Raw genomic sequence first — 23549 nt, 5'->3', positions numbered from 1 at the left:
AATAGCATCCAAATAATGGAAACTCAATTTCTCGGTACACACATTTTGTTTTCTTTAAGCTTGAAATGTGCTACATTAATAACATAACAGTAGGTCATCAGTATTGAAGAGGCAACAACACTGGGGAACTTAGAAATCCCTGACCTTGGCTTCCTCCTCTAGAAGTTAGGATTTTCCTCCACCATTTAATATTTAGATCAAAAGCCAAATGGAGACAAAGGCAGACAAGGTTCTTTGGGTGAATCTGATATCTTTTATTAGACCAACTAAAATAGTTGGAAAAATTCTTCTTTATAGCTTTCAAGTACAAACACCCTTCTTTAGGCAAATGGGGACAAGATCTTCTGCACATGAGCAGGGGAAAAAAAGAAAGGATCCAAAAGCCATTGAATAGTACGACCTTGTGAGACAACAGCTTGTTTCTGAAAGGGGAAAAAAGGTGTGTGCAGTCCCACAGAGGGCCCTGAACCCATAGCCATTTTGAAGCCAAGGAAACGACTTTACTATATCTAACCTACGGGTTATGAAACATAGGAATTAGCAAGCCAAAGACATGAGTAGGAACGTGACTGAGTTGCGGGGAGTCAGGAACCTGGCTTGCAGAAATACTAAATAGCCGATAGCTGCTGCAAAATACCAACTTCAGCCCCAAGTAAAGTAGTTGGCTTTTTAGGTAGGAGGGAAGGCAAAGAGAACAAGTAACTTTTGTACTGGGTAGTATTCACTCTCCCAACAATGGCAGGCAAGATACGTTGAGGAAATAGCTCCTACTATAGCTTCAGCTATAACCAGCCTTTCTCCTTAGTTTCAGAAAATCCCTCTGCTTCTTAAATTACTACTCAAAGGCAGAGATGGAGAATTTCGTAGAGAAAAACTGAGACAAACAAGCACTCAGAGAGCTAAAAAAACCCCATGCAGAAGCAAACAGTGGGATTCCAACATGAATGCAGTACTTTAACAGAACAGTTGGGGTATGGAAATTATCCAACAGTCAAAATCAGGAAAGAGCTCTTGGTTTCTACCTTAATGCATGAGAACTACTTGGACAAACTTTTCAAATATCCTGAGCCAACTGAGGAGCAGATATTTGCATCAGAGAAACCTGGAAAACAGCTTCATACAGCCTGGCCTGAAGCACTAAATTAATATCATAAGGGTCTGTGACAAATGCTAAAGTTACACTGGAATCAAAGCATGAGAATAGATATGGCTCTTCTACCTCGATCCTGTTTGGCTTTACAATTTCCTAGTCTTCTCCCTTTGGTCAATTACTTAAAAGTATCACCCCATCTCCCTGGTCTTTTGTCACCTCCATAAGTATACAGATTTAAAAACACTATGCCTTAACTCATTTTTTCTTAAGAACTTTCATTGTCTTATCCCCAACTGTTCCTTTAATAACCTAACAAGCTTTGCAGACTCGCCTGAAAATGCTCTTCTGGGATTTACTCCAACGTTTACCATATGTCCTCTCTCCAAAGCAATTTCTATTATTCAGTAAGATGTGGACAATAAATCTTTGTCAGAAAGTCCTAAGCTGCCACAACTAGTAATATTTCTTCAAGCCTGGATTTTTCAGCTCGTTCAGAGAAAAATAAAGCCAATTTAGTTTTGCCTAAATGATTATCAGAATTCCATTCTTCCAAGTAAAACTTTTAAATTACACCATTTATCAAAGAACTTTCTGAGCAAATATAAAGAAAACAAGAAAAATTAAAGAGAAGTTTTGGGAGCAGTGTCATCCTTATGTTATTTTTCCTACTGAATTCCAGCCAAATGAATGAGATCAATAAAAAGTCTTTATGAAAGGGATAAACTAGTCAGAGAGGATTAATGCATTTGGAAGTGGAAATTAAATTATTCAATGGATGCTACTTCTCAGCGAGATGGAATGCTAGTGACTAAACTGCTAAGTATAGGGGAAGTAAGCATCTGATTTAGTTCAGTTTTATAGTGGAAGCATACAACTACAGTTACTACAGTCCTTTTTCAGATATGTGGGGAGCCAGAGGAAAAGCAAGGGCAACACTGGACCCCTGCTGAACCAGATGGGGCAACTGATGCCTAGAAAAAGCCAGCCTATTAAATGGGTACTCTGTGTCGGTCTTTCATCAGTCCCATGGGATGCCCATGCCCGCTACGGGAGAGGGAGGTCCAGGTGAGGGAGATCCCCCCCCTCCATTAATGCTGCCCTCGTGAAGGAACACCTTAAGAGGCTGGATACCTTCAAGTCAGGCAGCCCTGACAACCTACACCCCAGGGTACTCAAGGAGCTGGCGAGTATCATAGCCCAGGCTCTGGCACAGATCTTTGAAAACTCCTGGCGCTCTGGTGAAGTGCCCAAAGACTGGAAGAAGGCCAATGTGGTGCCGATCTTCAAGAAAGGGAAGAAAGTGGATCAGCCTGACTTCTATCCTGGGGAAGGTCTTAGAAAAGTCTATTAAAGAGGCCATCCTTAATGGACTGCCCAACACCAACATCCAAAGGGATCCAACACGGGTTTGTTGTGGGTAGGTCTTGCTTGACCAATCTCATTTCCTTTTACGACCAGGTGACTTATCACCAGGACAAGGGAGAAGAGATTGATGTATCTTGACTTCAAAAAAGCCTTCGATCTGGTATCCCATGATCACCTCTTGGCCAAACTGACCAACTGTGGCCTTGGGTCCACCACGATCCACTGGCTGGAAAATTGGCTCCGTGGTCGGACCCAGAGGGTAGTAATTGATGGCAGTCACTCATCGTGGTGCCCTGTGACCAGTGGGGCCCCCCAAGGCTCTGTCCTTGGACCCATATTATTCAACATCTTCATTAATGATGTGGACATTGGAGTCAGAAGTGGACTGTCCAAGTTCACCAAGGACACCAAACTCTGGGGCAAAGCATCCACACCAGAAGACAAGCAGGTGATCCAGGCTGACCTGGACAGGCTCAGCAAATGGGCACATGAGAACCTGATGGTGTTTAACACCGAAAAATGCAAGATCCTCCACCTTGGGAGGAAAAACCTGCAGCATCCTTATAGGCTCGGCAGTGCTACGCTGGATAGCACTATGGAAGAAAGAGACTTGGGGGTCATCACTGACCACAAGATAAACATGAGCCTGCAATGTGATGCTAAGACTAGTAAAGCGACCAAAATGCTGGCTTGCATCCACAGATGCATCTCAATCAAATCCCAGGACGTCCTTCTCCCCTTGTATTTGGTCTTGGTGAGGCCACAGCTGGAGTACTACCTCCAGTTTTGGGCTCCACAATTCAAAAAGGATGTGGAGAAGCTGGAGAGAGTCCAGAGAAGAGCCACGCGCATGATCAGAGGTCAGGAAAACAGATCTTACGATGACAGGCTGAGAGCCATGGGACTCTTTAGCCTGGAAAAGCGCAGGCTCAGGGGTGATCTGATGGCCACCTATAAGTTTATTGGGGCGACCACCAGGATCTGGGGGAACGTTTGTTCACCAGAGTGCCCCAAGGGATGACGAGGTCAAATGGTCATAAACTACTACAAGACCTTTTCAGCCTGGACATAAGAAAGAATTTCTTTACTGTCCGAGCCCCCAGGGTCTGGAACAGCCTGCCATCTGAGGTGGTTCAAGCACCTACACTGAACACCTTCAAGAGCAAATTGGATGCTTATCTTGCTGGGATCCTATGACCCCAGCTGACTTCCTGCCCTTTGGGGTGGGGGGCTGGACTCAATGATCTTCCGAGGTCCCTTCCAGCCCTAATGTCTATGAAATCTATGAAGTATAGGGGAAGTAAGCAGCTGATTTACTTCAATTTCATAGTGGAAGCATACAACTACAGTTGAAAAAATTGGAGAAGTTTCTGCAATTAACACCTACCTATTAACAGGGTTAAATATTGAGCAGTGATTTCTCCCTCCCAAAAAGGACAGACACAATAATGATACACCTTACTTGGCAGCATTTTACACATGGAAAATCTGCACTTAAACCATTAACAAAAGTTACCAGATGAATTAAAAATAAAGTTTCCCCATTTCACACTACAGAAAGCTAACTCTTTATAAATCACTTAGGACAGGGGTGCTCAACCACCGGCCTGCAAGCCACTGCATCTGGAACACAGGGTGGGAATTTTGGCAATGGGGGAACAGTAGCCATTAATAGTCACCCTCCCCCTTCCAAATTCCCAAACCCCAAGCTCTGCACTGCCACTCGCAGCCCGGTCACACCCCCTCCCTCCCTTGCATCTGGATTGGGGCTAAGCCACACCCCTTCCCCCATTGGGGCAGTTTGAGAGCAGGCCACACCCCCTCCCCTGCAGGGCCAGGCCACACCCCCTCCTCCCCCCTGCAGGACCAAGCCACCCCATTTTCCTTGCAGGACCAAGCCATGACACCTTTACCCCACAACAGGGGTACCCCCTTCCCTAGGGGGCCATACCCCCTTCCCCTCTGGGCCCAGGTTGTAGCTGGGCTTCCCTCTGCCCCTCTCCACATGGCCAGATGGTGCCCATCACACCCCACACACCTCCCCAGTGCCAGGTCAGGATCACTGCCAGGATCCAGCCCATGGACAGGTGCGGCACTGCCCATCCAGCCCACCAGGGAAAAAGGTTGAGTACTGCTGCCACAACCTTTGAAAGCTAACTTCTTTATAAATCTCTTAGGTCAAGGGTGCTCAACCACCAGCCTGCAAGCCAGATGAGGCCTGCAGAGCCACTGCATCTGGACCACAGGGCTACCCAGCCACTGGATCACAGCCCCAGGCTGCTGGCAGGGGGCAAAGGGCACTACTGAGCCACCAGGGGCTGCTGCCCAGCTGCTGAAGCCACAGCTCTCTTTGGCCCCACGGGAAGGGCTGGGGCTGCAGACCTCTCCTGGGCCCAGATCCCTCTGCCACAGGGAGTAAGGGAGGTGCTGGGCCGCCTACACTGAGTCAGGCGGGGCCTCCCAATGCAGCATTAAGACTCTGGGACCCACAGTGGGTCTGCCTGGCCCCTCGCATGATGATGGGCTGCCACAACCTGGACCTGGAAGCTCTTCCACCCTGCCAGGCCAGGCCCTCCCCAGCTCACACCAGGGGAAGGGCAGGGTTTGGTCCCAGTGGGGCACCCTCTGCCAAATGAGCTGTGACCTACCCCTTCCCACGCGTGCCACTGGAACTGCATGGGGCCTGGCCCAGCCCCAAGCATGTGGATGGCTAGGCCAAGGGAGGCACTACAGCAGCTGGAGCAGATGGTACTGGGTCTGAAGGGGTGGCACCGGCCCCTCGCATGGTGAGCATGGCCTCAGGGCATTCCTGAGACGTGATGGTAAAGCAGGGTGGCACAGCAGGGATCCACAGAAACCCTGGCCCAGCTCTGTAACAGCTCCACTGCTCCTGGGGTCTCCATAGAAAAATGCTGCAGCACCGTGGGCAGAGGCTGCTGGGAAATGGAGCTCAACACAGGCCTGATAAATCCTGCAGGCTGCACTTTGCCTGCCCCAGTCTAAACAGAAATATGAGAAACGTTAGTTTGAGGGTCCGTTGCAACAGTCATCTCATCCATTACATAACATGCTGGAATTTAAAAATAAAAAATAAAAAAAAGAGCTGCGAGGAACATCTAGTTCTGGGGAAAATGTCTTAGAAACCAGGGGTTAACAACCTACAGGCGGTGGGCCAGATCTGGCCAGCAGAGCCATGCCTTCGCCAGTGGGGGACCCTCACCACGTCAGCCACCCGGGGCTCCGGTGGAGGGGAGATTGACCCACACTGCACCAGTCTGGCACTACAGGCTCCAGTGGAAGGGGACTTTTTGTGCACCACGAGGGGAGCAGCAGTTGCATAACCAGGTCCTCATGCCCACCAGCCTCTGACCTGAGCCAAATCATACTGCCACTCCCCGCTTGTCTGAAAAAGTTGCCGATCCCCTTCTCAAAGCATAGCCATAAAGATCTAGGCAGTTTAAAGCAAGGGTAAGAGACTTTATTTACTTCTGAAATTAAGCAGATGCTTCAGATACAATACAATCTGACTCTGCAAAGTATCTATTCTCTAGGTAGCGTCCTTTTTGTTGAAGCTGATGCACTAACAGCAATTACACAAATCACTTCTTTTTTCAAGAGCTATTTTCAAATATCATGCAACTATGCACAAAGTTTTGGATTCTTCCACACATGACTAGGCTTTCACAGAAAGGGTTCTTTCCACTACAAGAGACCAGGGTGATCCAGTTAGCAGCTAAGTCTAAGAGCCGTGGTCTTGTTCAGCACTAAGAGAGGCAACCAACAACACTTTCGCTCTCTCCTGTTGTATAATTCTAACGGACGAGGGACCTAGTGAGAAAACCACACTACACATTTCAGAGAAGACATCTGCTGGATTGGGCTTTTGGTTTTTCTCACTGAAGAAGAAATTAGGAGCACTGCTGAATTCAGGAAACTTGAGAAAGTTTAAACTTTTCTTTAAGTCTGCAGTGATGTTTCTCTTGTGGTCTCCCTAGGAGGAAGAGGAGACCGTTGTCACACATACTAACAACCCAGTTCCTTCCTGCTCCTTGAGGAGCAACAGCTGAGGTACTGGTGACTTTCACTCGGTTCTTGGTGTTCACCAATGCGATCGCTCTCTGAAGATGATCTGTATTTCCCTGAGTCCTGCCTAACTTACAATTTCAAAAATACACTGCAGAATGCAACAAGCTCTCTTCTACAATACTCCTCACTTTTTATTCCACCATTTCTCTCCTGCTTCTATCCACACATTGGTAAGAGCCCGAGAGGCATGCCCAGATGGTTATGCTGGGAGCTACTGCAGACAGCACCTTCATTATTAAGGATTTTCCAAAAAAAGGCTCTAGAGCCCCAAAAACTAAACGATATAATTTACTGAAGAGCTATCACGGTGGGTGACTCCCTCCTTAGGGGGACTGAAGGGGCGATCTGTCGCCCTGACCCCCTAGCTCGTGAGGTCTGCTGCCTGCCAGGAGCTCACGTCTGGGATGCAACAGGAAGGATCCCCGAACTCATCTGGCCCTCTGACCACCACCCCATGCTACTCATCCATGCAGGCACCAAAGATATGGCATGGAGAAGTCCGGGCTGGGTCATGCGTGACTACAGAGCTCTGAGAGCTGGGCTCAAGGGTCTGGGGGCACAGGATATAGGCTCTGGAGGGACAGGTGCACTGGCAAGGTGAATAGAAGACTCTGGCGATGGTGCCATTGTGAGGGGTTTGGCTTCCTCAACCACAGTCTGCACTTCAGAGAGAGGACTGTTGGGAAGGGATGGCCTCCACCTCACCTGGAAAGGGAAGCTCTTCTCGGCCAGAATGGCTGACCTTCTTGACAGGGCTTTAAACTGAGACTGCGGGGGGACAGGCAGTCTACTAACACTTCTAGCCCAGGTCACATTAGCTGTGCTACCAATACCTTGGGCAGCCCAAGAGAACCCGCTCTGGCAACAGGAAACGTCCCGCTTCACGCCTCAGGGAAGCATCCGGCTTCTCACGGCAGACTTAACCGCCTGTACACAAACGCCAGGAGCTTGGGAAATAAACATGAGGAACTGGTCCCTCTCCTATGTGAAAATAACTATTATCTAGTTGCGATTACCAAGACCTGGTGCGGCTCCACCTACGATTGGTCGGTGGCAGTAGAGGGTTACACCGTGTATAGGAGAGACCGTGTGGGGAAGAGGGGTGGGGTGTTGCTCTCTACATCAAGGGATCAGCTCACCTCCCTGCAGGAGGAGTTTCCAAACCAGGAAGGGCGTCTTGAGACCCTCTGGGTCAAGACACGAGGAGGACATGGGGAGAGTGACATACCTGTAGGAGTCTACTATAGACCTCCCCACCAAGAGGAAGAACTAAAATTGGGAATTCAATAGGGAACTGGTCAAAGCCGCCCGCTCCCAATGCATAATCGTCACGGGGGACTTCAACTTCCCTGACATCTCTTGGGATGACTAGACAGCCAAATCTGACAGGGCTCACAGCTTTCTCACATGCACTGATGACCTCTACCTAACCCAGGAGGTCTATGAGCTAACTAGGGGAGAGGCATTGCTTGATCTGGTCCTAGCCAAAGGGGAGGACCTGGTGAGCGATCTGAGGATCGAGGGGAAGCTTGGTGAGAGCAACCATGAGTTGGTCACCTTAGTTCACCGAAGAGCAGGCAAACCCCTCAGTAAAACAGAAATCCTTAACTTTAGGAAGGCTGACTTTTGCAAACTGAAAGAATTGGTCAGGCAGGCAACTAGAGGCCATACCCCACCCCAGAAACGGGAGTACACAAGGAATGGTCATCTCTCAAAAACATTTCTGAAGCACAGGGAAAAGCTATACCATCTCGCAAGAAATGCAGTCAATGGGCAGGGAAGCCCCTATGGCTGAATAAGGAACTGTTGGACCTCATATGATCAAAAGAGTAACCTACACTAGCTGGAAAACAGGAAGCATCACCAAAGAGGATTACTCTGCACTTGCCCGCACCTGTAGAGAGTGGTCAAGAAAAGCCAAGGCACAAACCAAACTCAGGCTAGCTACGGGAATCATGGACAACAAAAAGTCATTCTTCAGATACATGGAAAGTCGAAAAAAGGATAAAGATAGCATTGGACCCTTGTGAAATCCAATAGGGCCAATCCCCTAAATGAATTTTTTGCATTGGCTTCTCACCCTCCCTCCCAGGAGGATCACACTATCAGGAATGGCACAAGCCATTCCGGGAGTGGGTGATGGGCCCAAAATCGATATGGATCAGGTGAGGGAACACCTTGAGAAACTGGACACTCACAAATCCACGGCCCCAGACAGGATGCACCCAAGAGTCTTGAAGGAGCTGGCAGACATCACTGCATCCCCCTTGACAGAGATATTTGAAAATTCATGGCGCTCAGGTAAGGTCCCGAATAACTGGAAAAGAGCCAAAGTGGTCCCTTATCTACAAGAAAGGGAGGAGGGATGATCCGGGGAACTACAGACTGATCGGTCTGACGTCCATCCCTGGAAAAATCCTAGAGAGAATTGTCAAGGGATCCATCAACAGCAAACTGACAGAAGGCAAGCATCTGAATCCCAGCCAACATGGCTTTGTGGCATTCAGACTGGCAGGTCTTGCCTGACCAACCTCATCTACTTCTATGACAAGGTAACATGTGCCCTGGACAAGGGAGACGATGTGGACATTATTTATCTGGATTTCAAGAAGGTCTTTGACTTAGTTCCCCATGATATCCTCTTGATTAAGCTGGGGAACTGAGGCCTTGATCATCATATGGTCCAATGGCTAGGCAACTGGCTACAGAGTCAGACCCAAACTGTACTAGTACTAGCTGACAGGACCAAATCAATGTGGAACAGGGTGACCAGTGGTGTCCCTCATCGGGGCTCAGTACTTGGGCCAGTATTCTTTAACATCTTCATCAATGTTCTGGATTCAGGAGTCAGATGTGAACTGGCCAAGTTCATAGATCATACCAAATTATGGGAGACAGCGGTCACACGCAGGACAGGCTAGAGATACAGGCCAACCTGGACACGCTCTCAAGGTGGGCCAATCAAAACCAGATGCCCTTCAATGAAGAGAAGTGTAAGGTGCTGCACCATGGTAGAAACCCGCCCCCCCCCAACATAGTCACAGGCTCAGCAATCCTACACTCGCTAGCACCACAACCGAAAGGGACTTGGGGGTCTTGACTGACCACAAAATGAATATGAGCCACCAATGCGATGCTGTGGCTGGCAAAGCAAACCAAACTCTGACATGTATCCACTGATGCATCTCAAGCAAAACCAGGAAAGTCATCCTCCCGCTTCACTCGGCCCTGGTGAGGCTGTAGTTGGAGTACCATGTCCAGTATTGGGCCCCCCAACTTGAGGAAGGATGTGAAGACCCTTGAGTGAATCCAGAGGAAAGCCACTCATATGATCCAAGGCCTGGAGGGCAGGCTGTACAAGGAGAGGCTGAGGGATTTGGGACTCTTCAGTCTGGAGAAGAGAAGGTTCAGGGGGGACTTGGTGGCAGCCTACAATTACATAAAAGGGGTACATCAGGGCCTGGGAGAACAGCTGTTCACCACAGGTCCCCAGCTGGATAACGAGGTCTAACAGGCATAAACTCCAGAACAGCTGATTTAGACTAGCCATAAGAAGAAAGTTCTTTACAGTGTGTGTGTTCAGGGTCTGGAACAAACTCCCCCCAGAGGTGGTACAAGCACCTACTCTGGACTCTTTCAAAAAACAGGTGGATATATTTCTTGCTGGGGTCACTTGATACCAGCTGAGTTCCCACCTATGGCGGGGAGGCTGAACCTGATGATTTCATGAGGTCCCTTCCAGCCCCTAATGTCTATTTTACAGATTTCATAAAATGCAGTAAGACAACAGTTGCAATAAAAGGATCCTATTTTCATTTGATTTTCAGTTTTGCTGAAAATGCAAGAAGGAGAATGTGGAAGGGCCTCCTGAAGCTGAGGTTGCAGGAACAAACACACCTGGGACTCTGGAATTTGGCCATTCCTCCCTTCCAGGAACTGACTTGCTTTCTAAGCTACAAACAGAATGAAAAGTAAGCATAAAAGACCTGTGGGCCTTTCTGCACAGAAAAATACCAAATGTACAGACATCAAATTAGGAGGAGTAAACTTACAAAATACCTTCAAAATAAATTAAGAACAAGCTAGCATAAGTGAGATAGCTTAGTACTAATTCACTGGAATCCCTGAACATGGACAGCAAAGAAAAAACACAAAAACAAAATTAGGAAGTTGTAGTTTATTAACTGCACTCAAAAGGGATTAATGCAATCCTTAAATGTATGCAAAGGGAAATACTGAGTTGAAATAGGGAAGTGATCTCACCTGTGGTCACAGCAGTAACAGTCCTATGGTCAGTTCTGATGTCCACACTTCAAGGAGGATATGGAAATGCTAGAGGAAGGTTACTCAAATGACTGAGGGCCTGGAGAAGTCTTTCAGTATAAAGCTTAATGAACTCAAATTATTTGTCTTATCAAAATAAAGGCTGAAAAACAATGTGATCACTATATCCAAGTATTTATACATGGAAACGATACCAGATGGTAGAGAACTTTTCGACCTTGCTGAACAATATCAAATGGCTGAAAGATGTATCTTATGTCAAGGTTTGATTTCATTTCCTTGCTCTGAAAGTAAGTGCTCCATGACCCCAGAGAGATGGGAGTTCATGAAGAGTGGTTTCTTCTCAAGGAAGCGATCCTCTATGCACAAGCTAAATCTATTCCAACATGGAGGAAAGGCAGCAAGAAGGCACAGCAGCCCCCCTGGCTCTCCAGAGACCTAGTGGACCTACTGTGGCTAAAAAGGAAAGCCTACAAAGGATGGAGGACGGGATTCACCTCCAAGGAGGATTATTCTGCACTGGTCCGGTCCTGCAGGGAGCAAACCAGGAAAGCCAAGGCTGCAGCTGAACTCCAACTAGCTTCAAGCATCAAGGACAACAAAAAGTAAACCAGATGGGGCAACTGACAACTGACGCCCAGGAAAAAGCCAACCTATTAAATAGGTACTTTGCGTCAGTCTTTCATCAGTCCCATGGGACGCCCATGCCTGCTATGGGACAGGGAGATCCAGGTGATGGGATCCCCTACCTTCCATAAATGCTGACCTCGTGAAGGAACACCTTGAGAAGCTGGAGACCTTCAAGTCAGCCGGCCCTGACAATCTACACCCCAGGGTACTCAAGGAGCTGGCGAGCGTCATAGCCCAGCCCCTGGCACGGATCTTTGAAAACTCCTGGCGCTCTGGTGTAGTGCCCGAAGACTGGAAGAAGGCCAATGTGGTGCCGATCTTCAAGAAAGGGAGGAGAGTGGATCCGGCTAACTACAGGCCCATTAGCCTGACTTCTATCCTGGGGAAGATCTTAGAAAAGTTTATTAAGGAGGCCATCCTTGAGGGACTGGCCCAGGCTAACATCCTAAGGGACAGCCAGCATGGGTTTGTTGCGGGTAGGTCTTGTTTGACCAATCTCATTTCCTTCTATGACCGGGTGACCTATCACCTGGACGAGCGAGAAGAGATTGATGTCATATATCTTGACTTCAAAAAAGCTTTTGATCTGGTATCCCATGATCACCTCTTGGCCAAACTGCCCAGTTGTGGCCTTGGCTCCACCACGATCCGCTGGCTGGGAAATTGGCTCCGTGGTCGGACCCAGAGGGTTGTGATTGATGGCAGTCACTCATCGTGGTGCCCTGTGACCAGTGGGGTCCCTCAAGGCTCTGTCCTGGGACCCATACTGTTCAACATCTTCATTAACGATGTGGACATTGGAGTCAGGAGTGGACTGGCCAAGTTTGCCGATGACACCAAACTTTGGGGCAAAGCATCCACGCCAGAAGATAGGCGGGTGATCCAGGCTGACCTGGACAAGCTCAGCAAATGGGCAGACGAGAACCTCATGGTGTTTAACACCGAAAAATGCAAGGTTCTTGGGAGGAAAAACCTGCAGCATCCTTATAGGCTCGGCAGTGCTACGCTGGATAGCACTACAGAAGAAAGAGACTTGGGGGTCATCATTGACCACAAGATGAACGTGAGCCTGCAATGCGATGCTGCAGCTAGTAAAGCGACCAAAATGCTGGCTTGCATCCATAGATGCTTCTCGAGCAAATCCCGGGACGTCATTCTCCCCTTGTACTCAGCCTTGGTGAGGCCACAGCTGGAGTACTGCATCCAGTTTTGGGCTCCACAATTCAAAAAGGATGTGGAGAAGCTTGAGAGAGTCCAGAGGAGAGCCACGCACATGATCAGAGGTCAGGAAAACAGATCTTACGATGGCAGGCTGACAGCCATGGGACTCTTTAGCCTGGAAAAGCGTAGGCTCAGGGGTGATCTGATGACCACCTATAAGTTTATCAGGGGTGACCACCAGGATCTGGGGGAACGTTTGTTCACCAGAGCGCCCCAAGGAATGACGAGGTCAAACGGTCACAAACTCCTGCAAGACCGTTTCAGGCTGGACATAAGGAAGAATTTCTTTACTGTCCGAGCCCCCAAGGTCTGGAACAGTCTGCCAGCGGAGGTGGTTCAAGCACCTACATTGAACACCTTCAAGAGTAAACTGGATGCTTATCTTGCTGGGATCCTATGACCCCAGCTGACTTCCTGCCCTTTGGGCAGGGGGCTGGACTCGATGATCTCCCAAGGTCCCTTCCAGCCCTGATGTCTATGAAATCTATGAAATAAATGAGGACACAAGGTGAAAAAGAAGGCAGTAGACCCACCACTTGGAGTCCTTCAGACAAGTTTAAATATTTCTAAATTATGTTTTAATCCAATTTATAAGAGAAAGTCTATAATCTTTATGTGGAGGGGCAGGGGTTCATCTGAACTAGCCATGGCATTCTTGTCTGGCTCTGAATCTGTAGATCTAAAACTCCCTGCTCAAACCCTTCATCCATGGACGGTTATTTGCCTTCCTTTCCTCAGCCTTCTCATAGAATCACAGGTTGCAGCTGCTCTGTAAATGATTATGATGACACTTACAACTAGACCATTTGACATATCCTAGATCACTTTATTATATCTAATAATTTTTAATACAGATTAGCTAGAAATTGTATGATTCAAGTTTTAAGCTCGTCACCTGGAGGGATCAGAAAGGAATTTCTTTTCCTCCATGATGTAGTCTTCTTTTCTGCCTTCCTTTTATGCATCAGAGGTTAGCCACAAGTGAAGAGGAGACTGACAGCACAGCGGATTATCCACAAACAACAAAAGAGGATACTTGATGAGACAGTGTTCCAAGGACAGCGACCTAAGATGGTACAGAAAATCGTCTTAACTGCTTGACCAGTGTGGACATCCCACATAAGCAAAAGATTAGAGACTGCTCATGTGACCCAAGGAAAATTCCTTCCCAAGGAATCTAGATGGGTTTTCAATTTGCTCTGAGATGGGTTTTCAATTTGCTCTGCAGCATAGGTATAGCTCACCAGTTGGGATCACTTGCTATGAGAGGGGCATCAGGCACTATACATATCAGTGCAGAAAAGGGAGACAGAAACAAACCAAAAAAACTGCATAGCTTCTTTCTGACTTACCATTGCCTAGTTAAACTACTACATGCAAATAAAAGACACTTTGGCAAGTGTGGACCTATCAAGGACTGACTATAGTTCAATCTTCTTATGCAAATACAGCAGAAACACCATTTAACTTTTAAGATCTAGTCCAGGAGTCAGGAAACCTGTGTTCTAATTCAGCTGATGCTGACTGTCATCTTAGCTAAGTCAACTTCTCCACCTATAAAATAACCATCTATGATAACATTTACCATACCTACAATGTCACATCGTTCTCCAAAAGAGAATATATAAAGGAGGCCACTTTTCAAAGGCACAAAGGGCAGTTTAACACTCAACTCCAACTAACTTAACACTTGGTCACCTAATTGCTCTTTGCATCTTCAAAAGTCTTCCACTATATATTTATAAAATATAACAACAAATTCTTGAGATGGAAAATAGTGTAAGTCACAGAAAGTAGGGTTATTAATACTGGCCATTAATGAGATCTGGCATAGTTCATAAGACCTTTTTTTCCAGTTGCTTGTAACTTTTGACATGTTTCTACCATTTGGGCTAAACTTTTATACACAGAGTCTGCTTCAAACTGAATGTTTCCACAGTTATTTCAACAAGGCTGGAAGAAAAATGTTTTGCTCATATTAAACTATGAACCTTTTTCTGGAAATCTCTAACACATCCTCCTATGCTTGAGAGCAAGGGCTTGAAATTTGGCATGGGATTACATCTTAATACAGAGAGACATAGTTAGCTGTCAGAACTAAAATCTGACCTTCTTCAAGTGTAACCAGTTAGCACTGCACCCTGGGTGGTGGCAGTGTACAGAGCAGGAACAGCAGCTGGAGGTTTGCTGCAGGCACCTTCGGGGGGGTGGGGGGGAAAGGTGCCACTAACACTGTCAGGTGGCCATTTAAGCTGATCTGTAGCTGCCAAAAAAACAGTAACATCTCTGCCTCTCAGAAGGGTGAGGTACCTTCTTGCCCAATCTCCATTTTGGTGCCACCCTCCCCTGGCTTGTGCCCTCATCACCACACACAGTTACAGTACTTGCGCTTAAGGGCACTGCATAAAACCAAGACCGCTTCTCCACAAAAGTCTCCAGCAAAAAGGATGTTGGTGGAGACATCAGCTCATGACCTGCCCTCCAGGCAACGAGAGAGGTAGAGGAGCAGGAATAAAGTATACATGTGGACTAGGAACAGTGGTAGTTAAAGATGATTTGAGAAAAGAACAAAACAAATTTTAGAAGTGAAGCAAAATTTAAATTATTTTGCTTTCTCTTCATGGCTGCATCTTGTAAAGTCATAGCTTAAGAAACACATACAAGTTACTTTACTCATGAGTATTCTCACTGAAGTCAATTAGAGCACTCACGTACAAATTAGCAGGATCACAATCTTGGACTGTGAACTCTCCTGCTTTGGCATATTTCTGATGTTATCGCAATTCAGGACATGATTTCCGCTTGAGAAACATTTGGCATCATTCATTTTGTTTCTGCTTATTGTACATGAATAACTATACTACTTTGCACAAAACTGTAGCACTACACACTAGCAATGTCAAATAAAAAAATTCCTTGTAATAACCCTGTATTGTAGAACAAGAAACTTACGCCAAAATTTTGGGCCAGCTTACATGCCACTTTTATAAAAAGAACCCAACGGTTGTCCATTTTTCCTTCTAAAGGGAAAAAACATCCAAACTGAAATAAACATTTTTCCTGCCAACTAGAACAAAATTATTACCCTTGAAAGAAATATAAGTCCTACAATCTTAAAATGTCAAGGTTCAAGATATTTGTGCTGAAATGAATATAAACTTGTCCAACTTCAGACAACTACAAAATGAGGATGTGTGCACACAGCATATTTTTGAGAAAAGAAATAATGGATATTGTCTTCATAGTCTCTATTATACACTAGGAAAAACACATTTCCTAATTTATCTTAAAAACAGTTTCAATCCGATAAACCTTTTATATAGCTGGATATATGCTTCTGCCTTGCAAGCATAAATGTATTTCTTGTATCTATTCCTTCCCCCTCACCTCCTTGCCACCAAGTAAGATCTATGTTCACAAAAGAGGACCGTCTATTATTTATGTCACACTAGCGCCTAAAGGTCTAAAATGAAAATCAAGGTTCCACTGTGTTGAGTGCTCTGCAAATATATAGAGACACAGCATTTGCCCCAAAGACATCACAACATTATTTAAAACAAGATACAATAAATAACTTAAGACAGGATGAAAGGGAGGACAAGAGTAACAATAATAAGATCAAAAGGTTAGAGCTGGAAAATGAATATGTTGACTAACAATGATTTTAGCACGGTACCTGACAACCTCTGTCTCTACCCTTATGGTATACTCACACTAACAGCCCTGTCTGCCAAGGACGTACAGAGTACCGAGATGAGCACGGTATCCAGGTTATAGGCATATGGGTCTAGCTGCAAAAGGAATCAGAACTCATGGTAGAGGTGTTATCTTTTATTAGATCAACTAGATTTTTGCAAAAAAAATCTTTAATTGCAAGCTTTCAGGCACAAGTACCATTTTCTCCTATGCCTGAAGAAGGGCGCTTGTGCCCAAAAGCTTGCAATTAAAGATTTTTTTTGCAAAAATCTAGTTGGTCTAATAAAAGATAACACCTCTCCCACTAAGTTCTGATTCCTTCAGAGATGAGCATGAGAGAACAGTGATATTTTAGCATTATCCAGATTCATTTATTAATACAGAATTTGAAAAAGACCAGTCACCAGCAGTGATCAATAGAACCTACACCATCAATCCTCAAATTCAAGTGTTAATGCCATTTAAGCTTTCATTAAAAGACTAGTATTCTTCATAGTTCCAACAACAATTTTTCAAATTTTAACTAAATATGAAGCACTTGTCTCATCTTCCAAGTTCACAGAGTTCTCGTGGTTCTAGCTCTACACTGCAACCCCATAGTAAAATTAACAAGACTTCAATCAGTTTCTCAGTTAATATTCTAAAACCACAATCCCAACACTGACAAGAACATCAACTCTGTTCCAGAAAGTGATGAGCAATGGCAGCAAGAGGCAATGGAGTACTCAGAGGGTGGAATGAAACCTTGAGGGATGATGCAGGCACAGATTTCCATCCCCCACATCAGTCATAAACTCTGAGGTAGCAAGGGTGGAAATTAAGTCCTCTCCTATTTCCTTCCAGCAGTTACTCAGGTGACAAAGTGTGCCAGGTATTCACTACCCAAAGGTCAACACAAAACAGAGACCTCCATAGGCAGGTCCAGCAGAGAGCACACCCTGTAAGGTTTCCTTCAATTTTCTTCTGCCAGAACCCACCATGACCTGCTAGGAACTCTCAATAATGCACTGACCCATATAGTTTACCGGCTGATCCTCTACTTGTGTTCTGAATTAGTCCAGTTAATTAGTCCGGGCTGATAAAATAAATCTCCTATTAAATTGTAACATTTTAACAACTAACAGATTTGATATGAAAACAGTTAACCAACAACTGATTGTTTTTATATCAAAAAGTTATTCCGCCTTCGATAGCTCAGCCGGTTGACATAAGACTGCAGAATACTTGGCAAGATTTCCTTAAGTGCTTGGTTCAACTCCAAATTGAAGGACTACTTCTTTTCTGAAAGCCAGAAGCTGCAGCAGGAAAGAAGCAGGGGCAACAAATTCTGGGCTTACTCTATGTGTTGTATAATGATAGGGAGCCTGGACCCACCAGGAACTACAAGCCCCACTCAATGGCTTGAGGGAAGCCATTAAATGCACAACAACTGATTTCTTGGGGGGGGAGGAGGAAATAACATCACAAGAATAGGAGTAAAGGTTATGAATTAATAACCAAAATGCCAAGAAAGGACACTGAACAGAAAACTCCACTGGCATTCGCTAGCCCTCAAAGGCATCCCAGGAGTTAGTGGTGGTCACTAAAAAGGTCACCCAAGTGGTGGTCACTAAAAAGGCTGACTTTAATAAGCTCAGAGGACTAAGAACCAAGAGCCTAGATGCTTTGGGGGTCCAGGATGGGTGGTCATTCCCCAAGGAAACCATCCTTTGGGCTCAGAGTGAGACAATCCCCTGGCAGAGGAAAGGGGGCAAAGGGACCTTTGGCTAACCAGAGTCATCCAGGATACCGTAAGGGCAAAAAAAAAGCATACAGGAAGTGGAGGCAGCGGGTAGCTAGCAAGGAGTACACTGCTTTGGCCCTTGCCTGCAGGGAGCCAGTCAGGAAGAAAGCAGCTCTAGAACTCAGGCTAGTGGCGGGGATTAAGGACAATAAAAACTCCTTCTTTAGGTACGTTGGGAGCAAAAAGCGTGCGCAGGGTAGCATAGGACCCTGCAAAAAGAGTGTGCAGGGTAGCAGGGGGGCTTAGTGACAGATAGCAGAGACAAGGCAGAGATCTTCAATGAGTTTTTGGCCTCTCTCTTCTTAAATAGGAACCTAGACAAACCGTCAACATGCATCATGGACACCAACAAGGGGAACATCAGCCGACCAACGGCCAGTACTGACATGGTAAAAAGACACTCAGAGGGACTGGACATGTTCAAATCATCAGGACCAGAGGGACTCCACCCATGGGTAATGAAGGAATTTGCAAGTGTCATAGCTGAACCACTGGCAAGGATATATCAGCACTCACGGTGCTCGGGTCAGGTCCCAGAGGATTGGAAGAGGCCCATTTTCACCCCAATCTTTAAGGAGAGGAGGAAGGAGGATCTGGGGAACTATGGACCAGTCAGCCTTACATCTAGCCCTGGGAAAATCCTAGAAAAAAGTATCAAGGAACACATCTGTGGGAGCCCACTGGCTAATGTGATGCGGAGGGGTAACCAACATGGGTTTATAGCAGGCAGGTCCGGCCTGACTAACATAGTTTCTTTTTACAACAAGGCCACCAAATGTTTAGATGCAGGAGTCGAGGTGGATGTTATCTATCTGGACTTCAAGAAGGCCTTTGACGTGGTATCCCATGCCATCCTTATAAGTAAATTGAGATCTGCCTTGGATGATTATATGGTAGACTGGGTAGCAAACTGGCTTGGGGGTCACACTCAGGGAGTGGTGGTGGATGGGTCGGTGTCAACCTGGAAAGATGCGTGCAGTGGAGTCCCTCAGGGCTCAGTTCCGGCTGTTCAACATCTTCATCAGCGATCTGGATGAGGAGGTAGGAAGCACCCTGTCCAAATTTGCAGATGACACAAAAATATGGGGTGAGGCTAGCACCCTGGTGAGGAGGAACCAGATCCAGGCCAACCTAGACAGGTTGGGGAAGTGGGCAGAGAGCAACAGGATACAATTCAATAAGGACAAGTGCAAGGTGCTGCACCTAGGGAGAAAGAACTGCCATCATACCTATAGGTTGGGGGGGGCGACCTTCTCAGCACCACTGCTCATAATTTCAATGTCTATCATTTTGTCTTGGAAAAAAAAGGTGCTTTTCAGGATCTCATTTCAAAGATATAAAATACCCTTTTTCTTCTGTCTAAACATACATCAACACACAATTTTAACATGACTAATAGGGCTACCTTTAACTAATACAAAAGACCTAGAGGAGATAATTTTTTTTAAATCTGTAGGGGTGAAATGAGTCTGAACTCCAATTGCAAAGATTTACTCTTCCTAAACACTAACTAAACAATCCTGAACATCAAAAAGTTAAGTGCTAAATATGTTCAACACACTCATCCAGGCATTGTAGTCTCTATTATCCATCAGTGAGACAGAACTATTATATAAACCTTTTAAGATAGGACTACAAATTACACAGAATAAACATAGCTACGTCCAAAGAAATCTAGGCCCAAGATTTATTTACTTGAGAACCAACTGAGTCCCAGGAAGCACTATTTACCTCCCAAAGCAGCAAAATAAACAATACACTACAGTACCTCAACTGTATGGATACTGCATTTTTGTAGAATGGCAGATGGCAACTTTCCAGAGCCACAGGTGGGAACAACCTAAGTCAATCCTAGGTGGGGTGATGTCCTGATAGGCTGCCACTTCTCCCTGCCTCCGTCCCCTCAACTATAGCACAGACTTCCTGGCTCAGCCCCTCACCACCCAGCCCCAGAGCAGGCAAAGCCCCCAGCTCTGGATCCCACCCACAGCATGTGGGCTATATACGCTGCCAACCTCACCCCCATTTTACAGGATGGCAGAAAGCGCAACTGTTTCTATTTTAAAAGTTTACCTGTCTTTTCCATGTGCTCTTACTTCCTATGTTAGTCCCGTCCACAGACATGTAAAGAAGATTTAATAATTAGGTTGCTTTTAAACAGATCCAAAGCATAGCTTTGAAGGTCTCCTATAATTGTAATCATAGCATTCAGAAGACCTCAATTATCATTATTTTTAATTTAAGAAGTGGCTGGACAGATTTAAGCGGGGAAAACATAAGCTGGGATTTAGAGGTTATGATGTCCTGGTGCTGTCCAAATTTTTAAAATAATCTTCCAAGATTTCAGGAATTATCATGTGGAGGGGCAAAGTCCTCAACCCAAAACAAAAATTCTTCTTCCATTAAGAACTGAAACAAGTTTTAAGGATGCATCATATCAGCACTTGGATTCGATGCAGACAAGGGTAGAATCCTTCAGAAAGAAAGATGCTAAAATTACTAGCATTAGTCAGCACTTCAATACACAGCTAGATTCTGCTATGTTTTTCTTTTTTTAATTTCCATGATAAGGCGTAGCACGGTCACTGGATGATAATCAGGTGCATGATGACAGTACAGAAATTTTGTGCTCTACACAGCAATTTACATACATATACACAAAAGCTTGTGCTCTCCCTCTCCTCCCTATATACAGATATCTATATCAATAGATACATAGAGACATAGAGATACGAGGGGAGAGACAGAATAGATATGTGTGTGTGTTACATATACATATGGATAGGCATGTGGCTGGGGTCACGCGACCGCAGCGCTCTTTCCTATCTAGGCAGGGGGTCAGGCTCAATGATCTAGAGGTCCTTTTTGACCCTAGCATCTATGAATCTATGGGGGGGGAGAATAGACATACAGTAAAATCCCTGATATCCAGCATTAGTGGGAATGATGGGTGTCATTCCCTAACCTAAAAATGCCCGTTACCTGAGGCACGGGGGTTTCCCGTCAGGCGCAGAGCAGGAGGAGGGCTGGCTGGCGGCAGCGTTGGCTACACACGGAGCAGGGGACAAGGGGCAGCAGTGGCGACTGCAGCACGCGAGCTTCCCCCCCGCCACCCTAGCAGAAATTCCAGTTAATACAGCATTCTGGTTACTCAAATGCCAGATAACAGGGATTTTACCCCATGTCTATATATCTAGAGAAAGAGATCTATATATATATGTGTGTGCATTATATAGACACACACAGGGAGAAAGGATAGACAGTCAGACAGACAGAGACACGTGTGTGTGCAACAGAGAGAGAGTGTGTGCGTTTTATATATACACATGGGGAGAGGGAATGGGGGGGTGATACATATAGAGAGGTCTATCTATATATAGAGATATCCATCTATGTATATCTATATGTAGACATATATAGAAAACAAATACACATCTAGATATATGCATGTCTGCACATTACATACACATGGGGAGAGAGAAGATATAGATATACAGATGTGCGTGTGTTATATACACATGGGGAGAGAGAATAGATCTATCGTGTTATGAGAATATATATATTTATGGGGCAGAAAATAGATATATATCTATATTTATGGGGGAGAGAGAACAGATATGTGTCATATTACATATGAAGAAGAGAATATGTATTTTTACACATCTGTGCACGCACCCATGCACACATCACAGAATACCTACATAAACCACACACACGCAGACAGCTCTCCCTACGCATACCAATGCGCAGATGTCTGTTCTCCCCGCCGTCCATATCCCCACGCGCGCACGCACACGCACACACAGTGATACCCATCGCTGTGCCGGTCTCTCCACACGTGTCCCCGCGGGGTCCCCCCGCCCCGCCCCGCGCCGCCCCGCGCTCTCCGGCCCCGCTACCTTGTCGGCGGCGCCCTCGGGCTCCCTGGGCCCGCCCGCCGCGGGGGCCGCGCGCCGCTCGGGGTCCCGGCGGGGGGGCGGCGGCGGCGGCGGGGAGGGGGCCGCCTTGTCCCCCCGGGGCCGGCCCTTCCTCATGGTGGCCTCAGCGGCGGCCCACGCCCCTCCCGCCGCCACGGCCGGCCCGGCGCCGCCGCCTGCCCCCGCCCGCCCGCATCCCTGTCAGCGCCGCCAGCCCGCTGCCGCCGCCGCAGCACGGCCCCGCCCCCGCCCCAGCTCTCGCGAGAGCTCGCCGGGGGGCGGGGCGGGCCGTTGGGCCGCGCGGGCCGGGGGCGGGGCTAGGTGACGCCACGCAGGGGGGGAGGGGCACGTGGCTGAGGGAGGTGCGAGGCCCCGGCGCGTTGTGGGAGGAGCCTGGGCTGTGGGTGGGCAGCAGGCGCTTCCTCGGTGTCAAAGCCGTCTTCAGGGCCACGTCCAAGGGTCAAGGCCATCCTCACGGCTAGCGCCGTTGATCACTGGCCAAGGCCGTCTTCAGGGCCAAGGTCGGGATCAAAGCCACCTTCTAGGCCAAGATCAGGAGTCAGAGCCATCTTCAGAGCCAAAACCAGGGGCCAAAGCTATCGTCAGGGCCAAGGCCAGATTGGCCACTGGTCAAAGCCATCTTCAGGGCCAAGGCCAGGTTGGCTGGGGTCCCAAAGCCATCTGGAGAGCCAGCCACGCCATCAGTGCCTTGCCTCAGGGAGCTGCATGCCCAGGGCTGAAGAGGAGCAGCCAGCCTCGTGCTTGGAGAGCCCTCCCTGAAGGGGCCTGGAAGGCAGGTGCAACTCACTGCCCTGCCCACGTAGCCGTCATGGTCTTCACGCTGAAGGAAACGAGAGCGGGTGTGATTGTACGCCAGATGGCAATGAGCCGCCAGGCTAGCGCAGACCCCACCAGCACTCGGCTGCCTGGCAGATGGACGCCTCCCCCACGCTGCCATCTCAGGCTGCATAATGCCAGCTTTCCCTTCTTTTTTTTTTTAAAGAGAAAAGGAAAAAGGAGGTGGTTGCACGAGAAACCTCAGAAATACGAACCGCCTGTAAACAAAGGCGGCGGCGGCAGCTGCCTGAGGCTGGAACATTGGCTCTGAGATGTGAGCTGCCCCAAGCAGCTCCTTGACCACATCCAAAAATGATAAATGTAAATACTAGTATTGTTAATTATGTCATTGCTCATGAAAACAAGTTGGTCGTTAAGGTGCCACTTTGCCCTGTTTTCTGCATAAGACAGGAAAATCACAGATGGATACAGTGTGCTTTGTATCATTTTAACACCAGGGATAGGAGCATTTTGAAAATATGACCCTCCTCCAGCTCTTTTTTTCTAATCTCAATCAAGGAGCCAAGCCAAACCTAGCAGCATCCAAGCTGACTGAAACGAAACCAACCACAGGAACCTCAGAAAAAGCCCATGGCTAGATTTAAACCCCTCTTGAAAAGTAACCAAACAGTACAAC

At 46.9% G+C, this 23549-nt stretch overlaps 1 protein-coding gene across 4 annotated transcripts in view; it reads right to left on the bottom strand.

Moving 5' to 3' along the window:
- The window catches only part of MAST2 (microtubule associated serine/threonine kinase 2), a 320295-nt gene extending 297982 nt beyond the window's left edge, over window positions 1-22313 (bottom strand). For all 4 annotated transcript variants that reach the window (XM_090048871.1, XM_090048873.1, XM_090048872.1 and 1 more), the window contains exon 1: window positions 22058-22313. In XM_090048871.1, coding sequence (XP_089904997.1) covers window positions 22058-22192 — 135 coding nt within the window. In that variant the 5' untranslated portion in view covers window positions 22193-22313. The remainder of the gene's footprint in view (window positions 1-22057) is intronic.
- Between the last annotated feature and the right edge of the window lie 1236 nt (window positions 22314-23549).

The sequence above is a fragment of the Crocodylus siamensis genome, chromosome 5, assembly GCF_052110815.1.
Source record: "Crocodylus siamensis isolate JL-2025a chromosome 5, ASM5211081v1, whole genome shotgun sequence".
Taxonomy (NCBI): Eukaryota; Metazoa; Chordata; order Crocodylia; family Crocodylidae; genus Crocodylus; species Crocodylus siamensis.
This window is presented reverse-complemented; position numbering and strand designations above follow the sequence as displayed.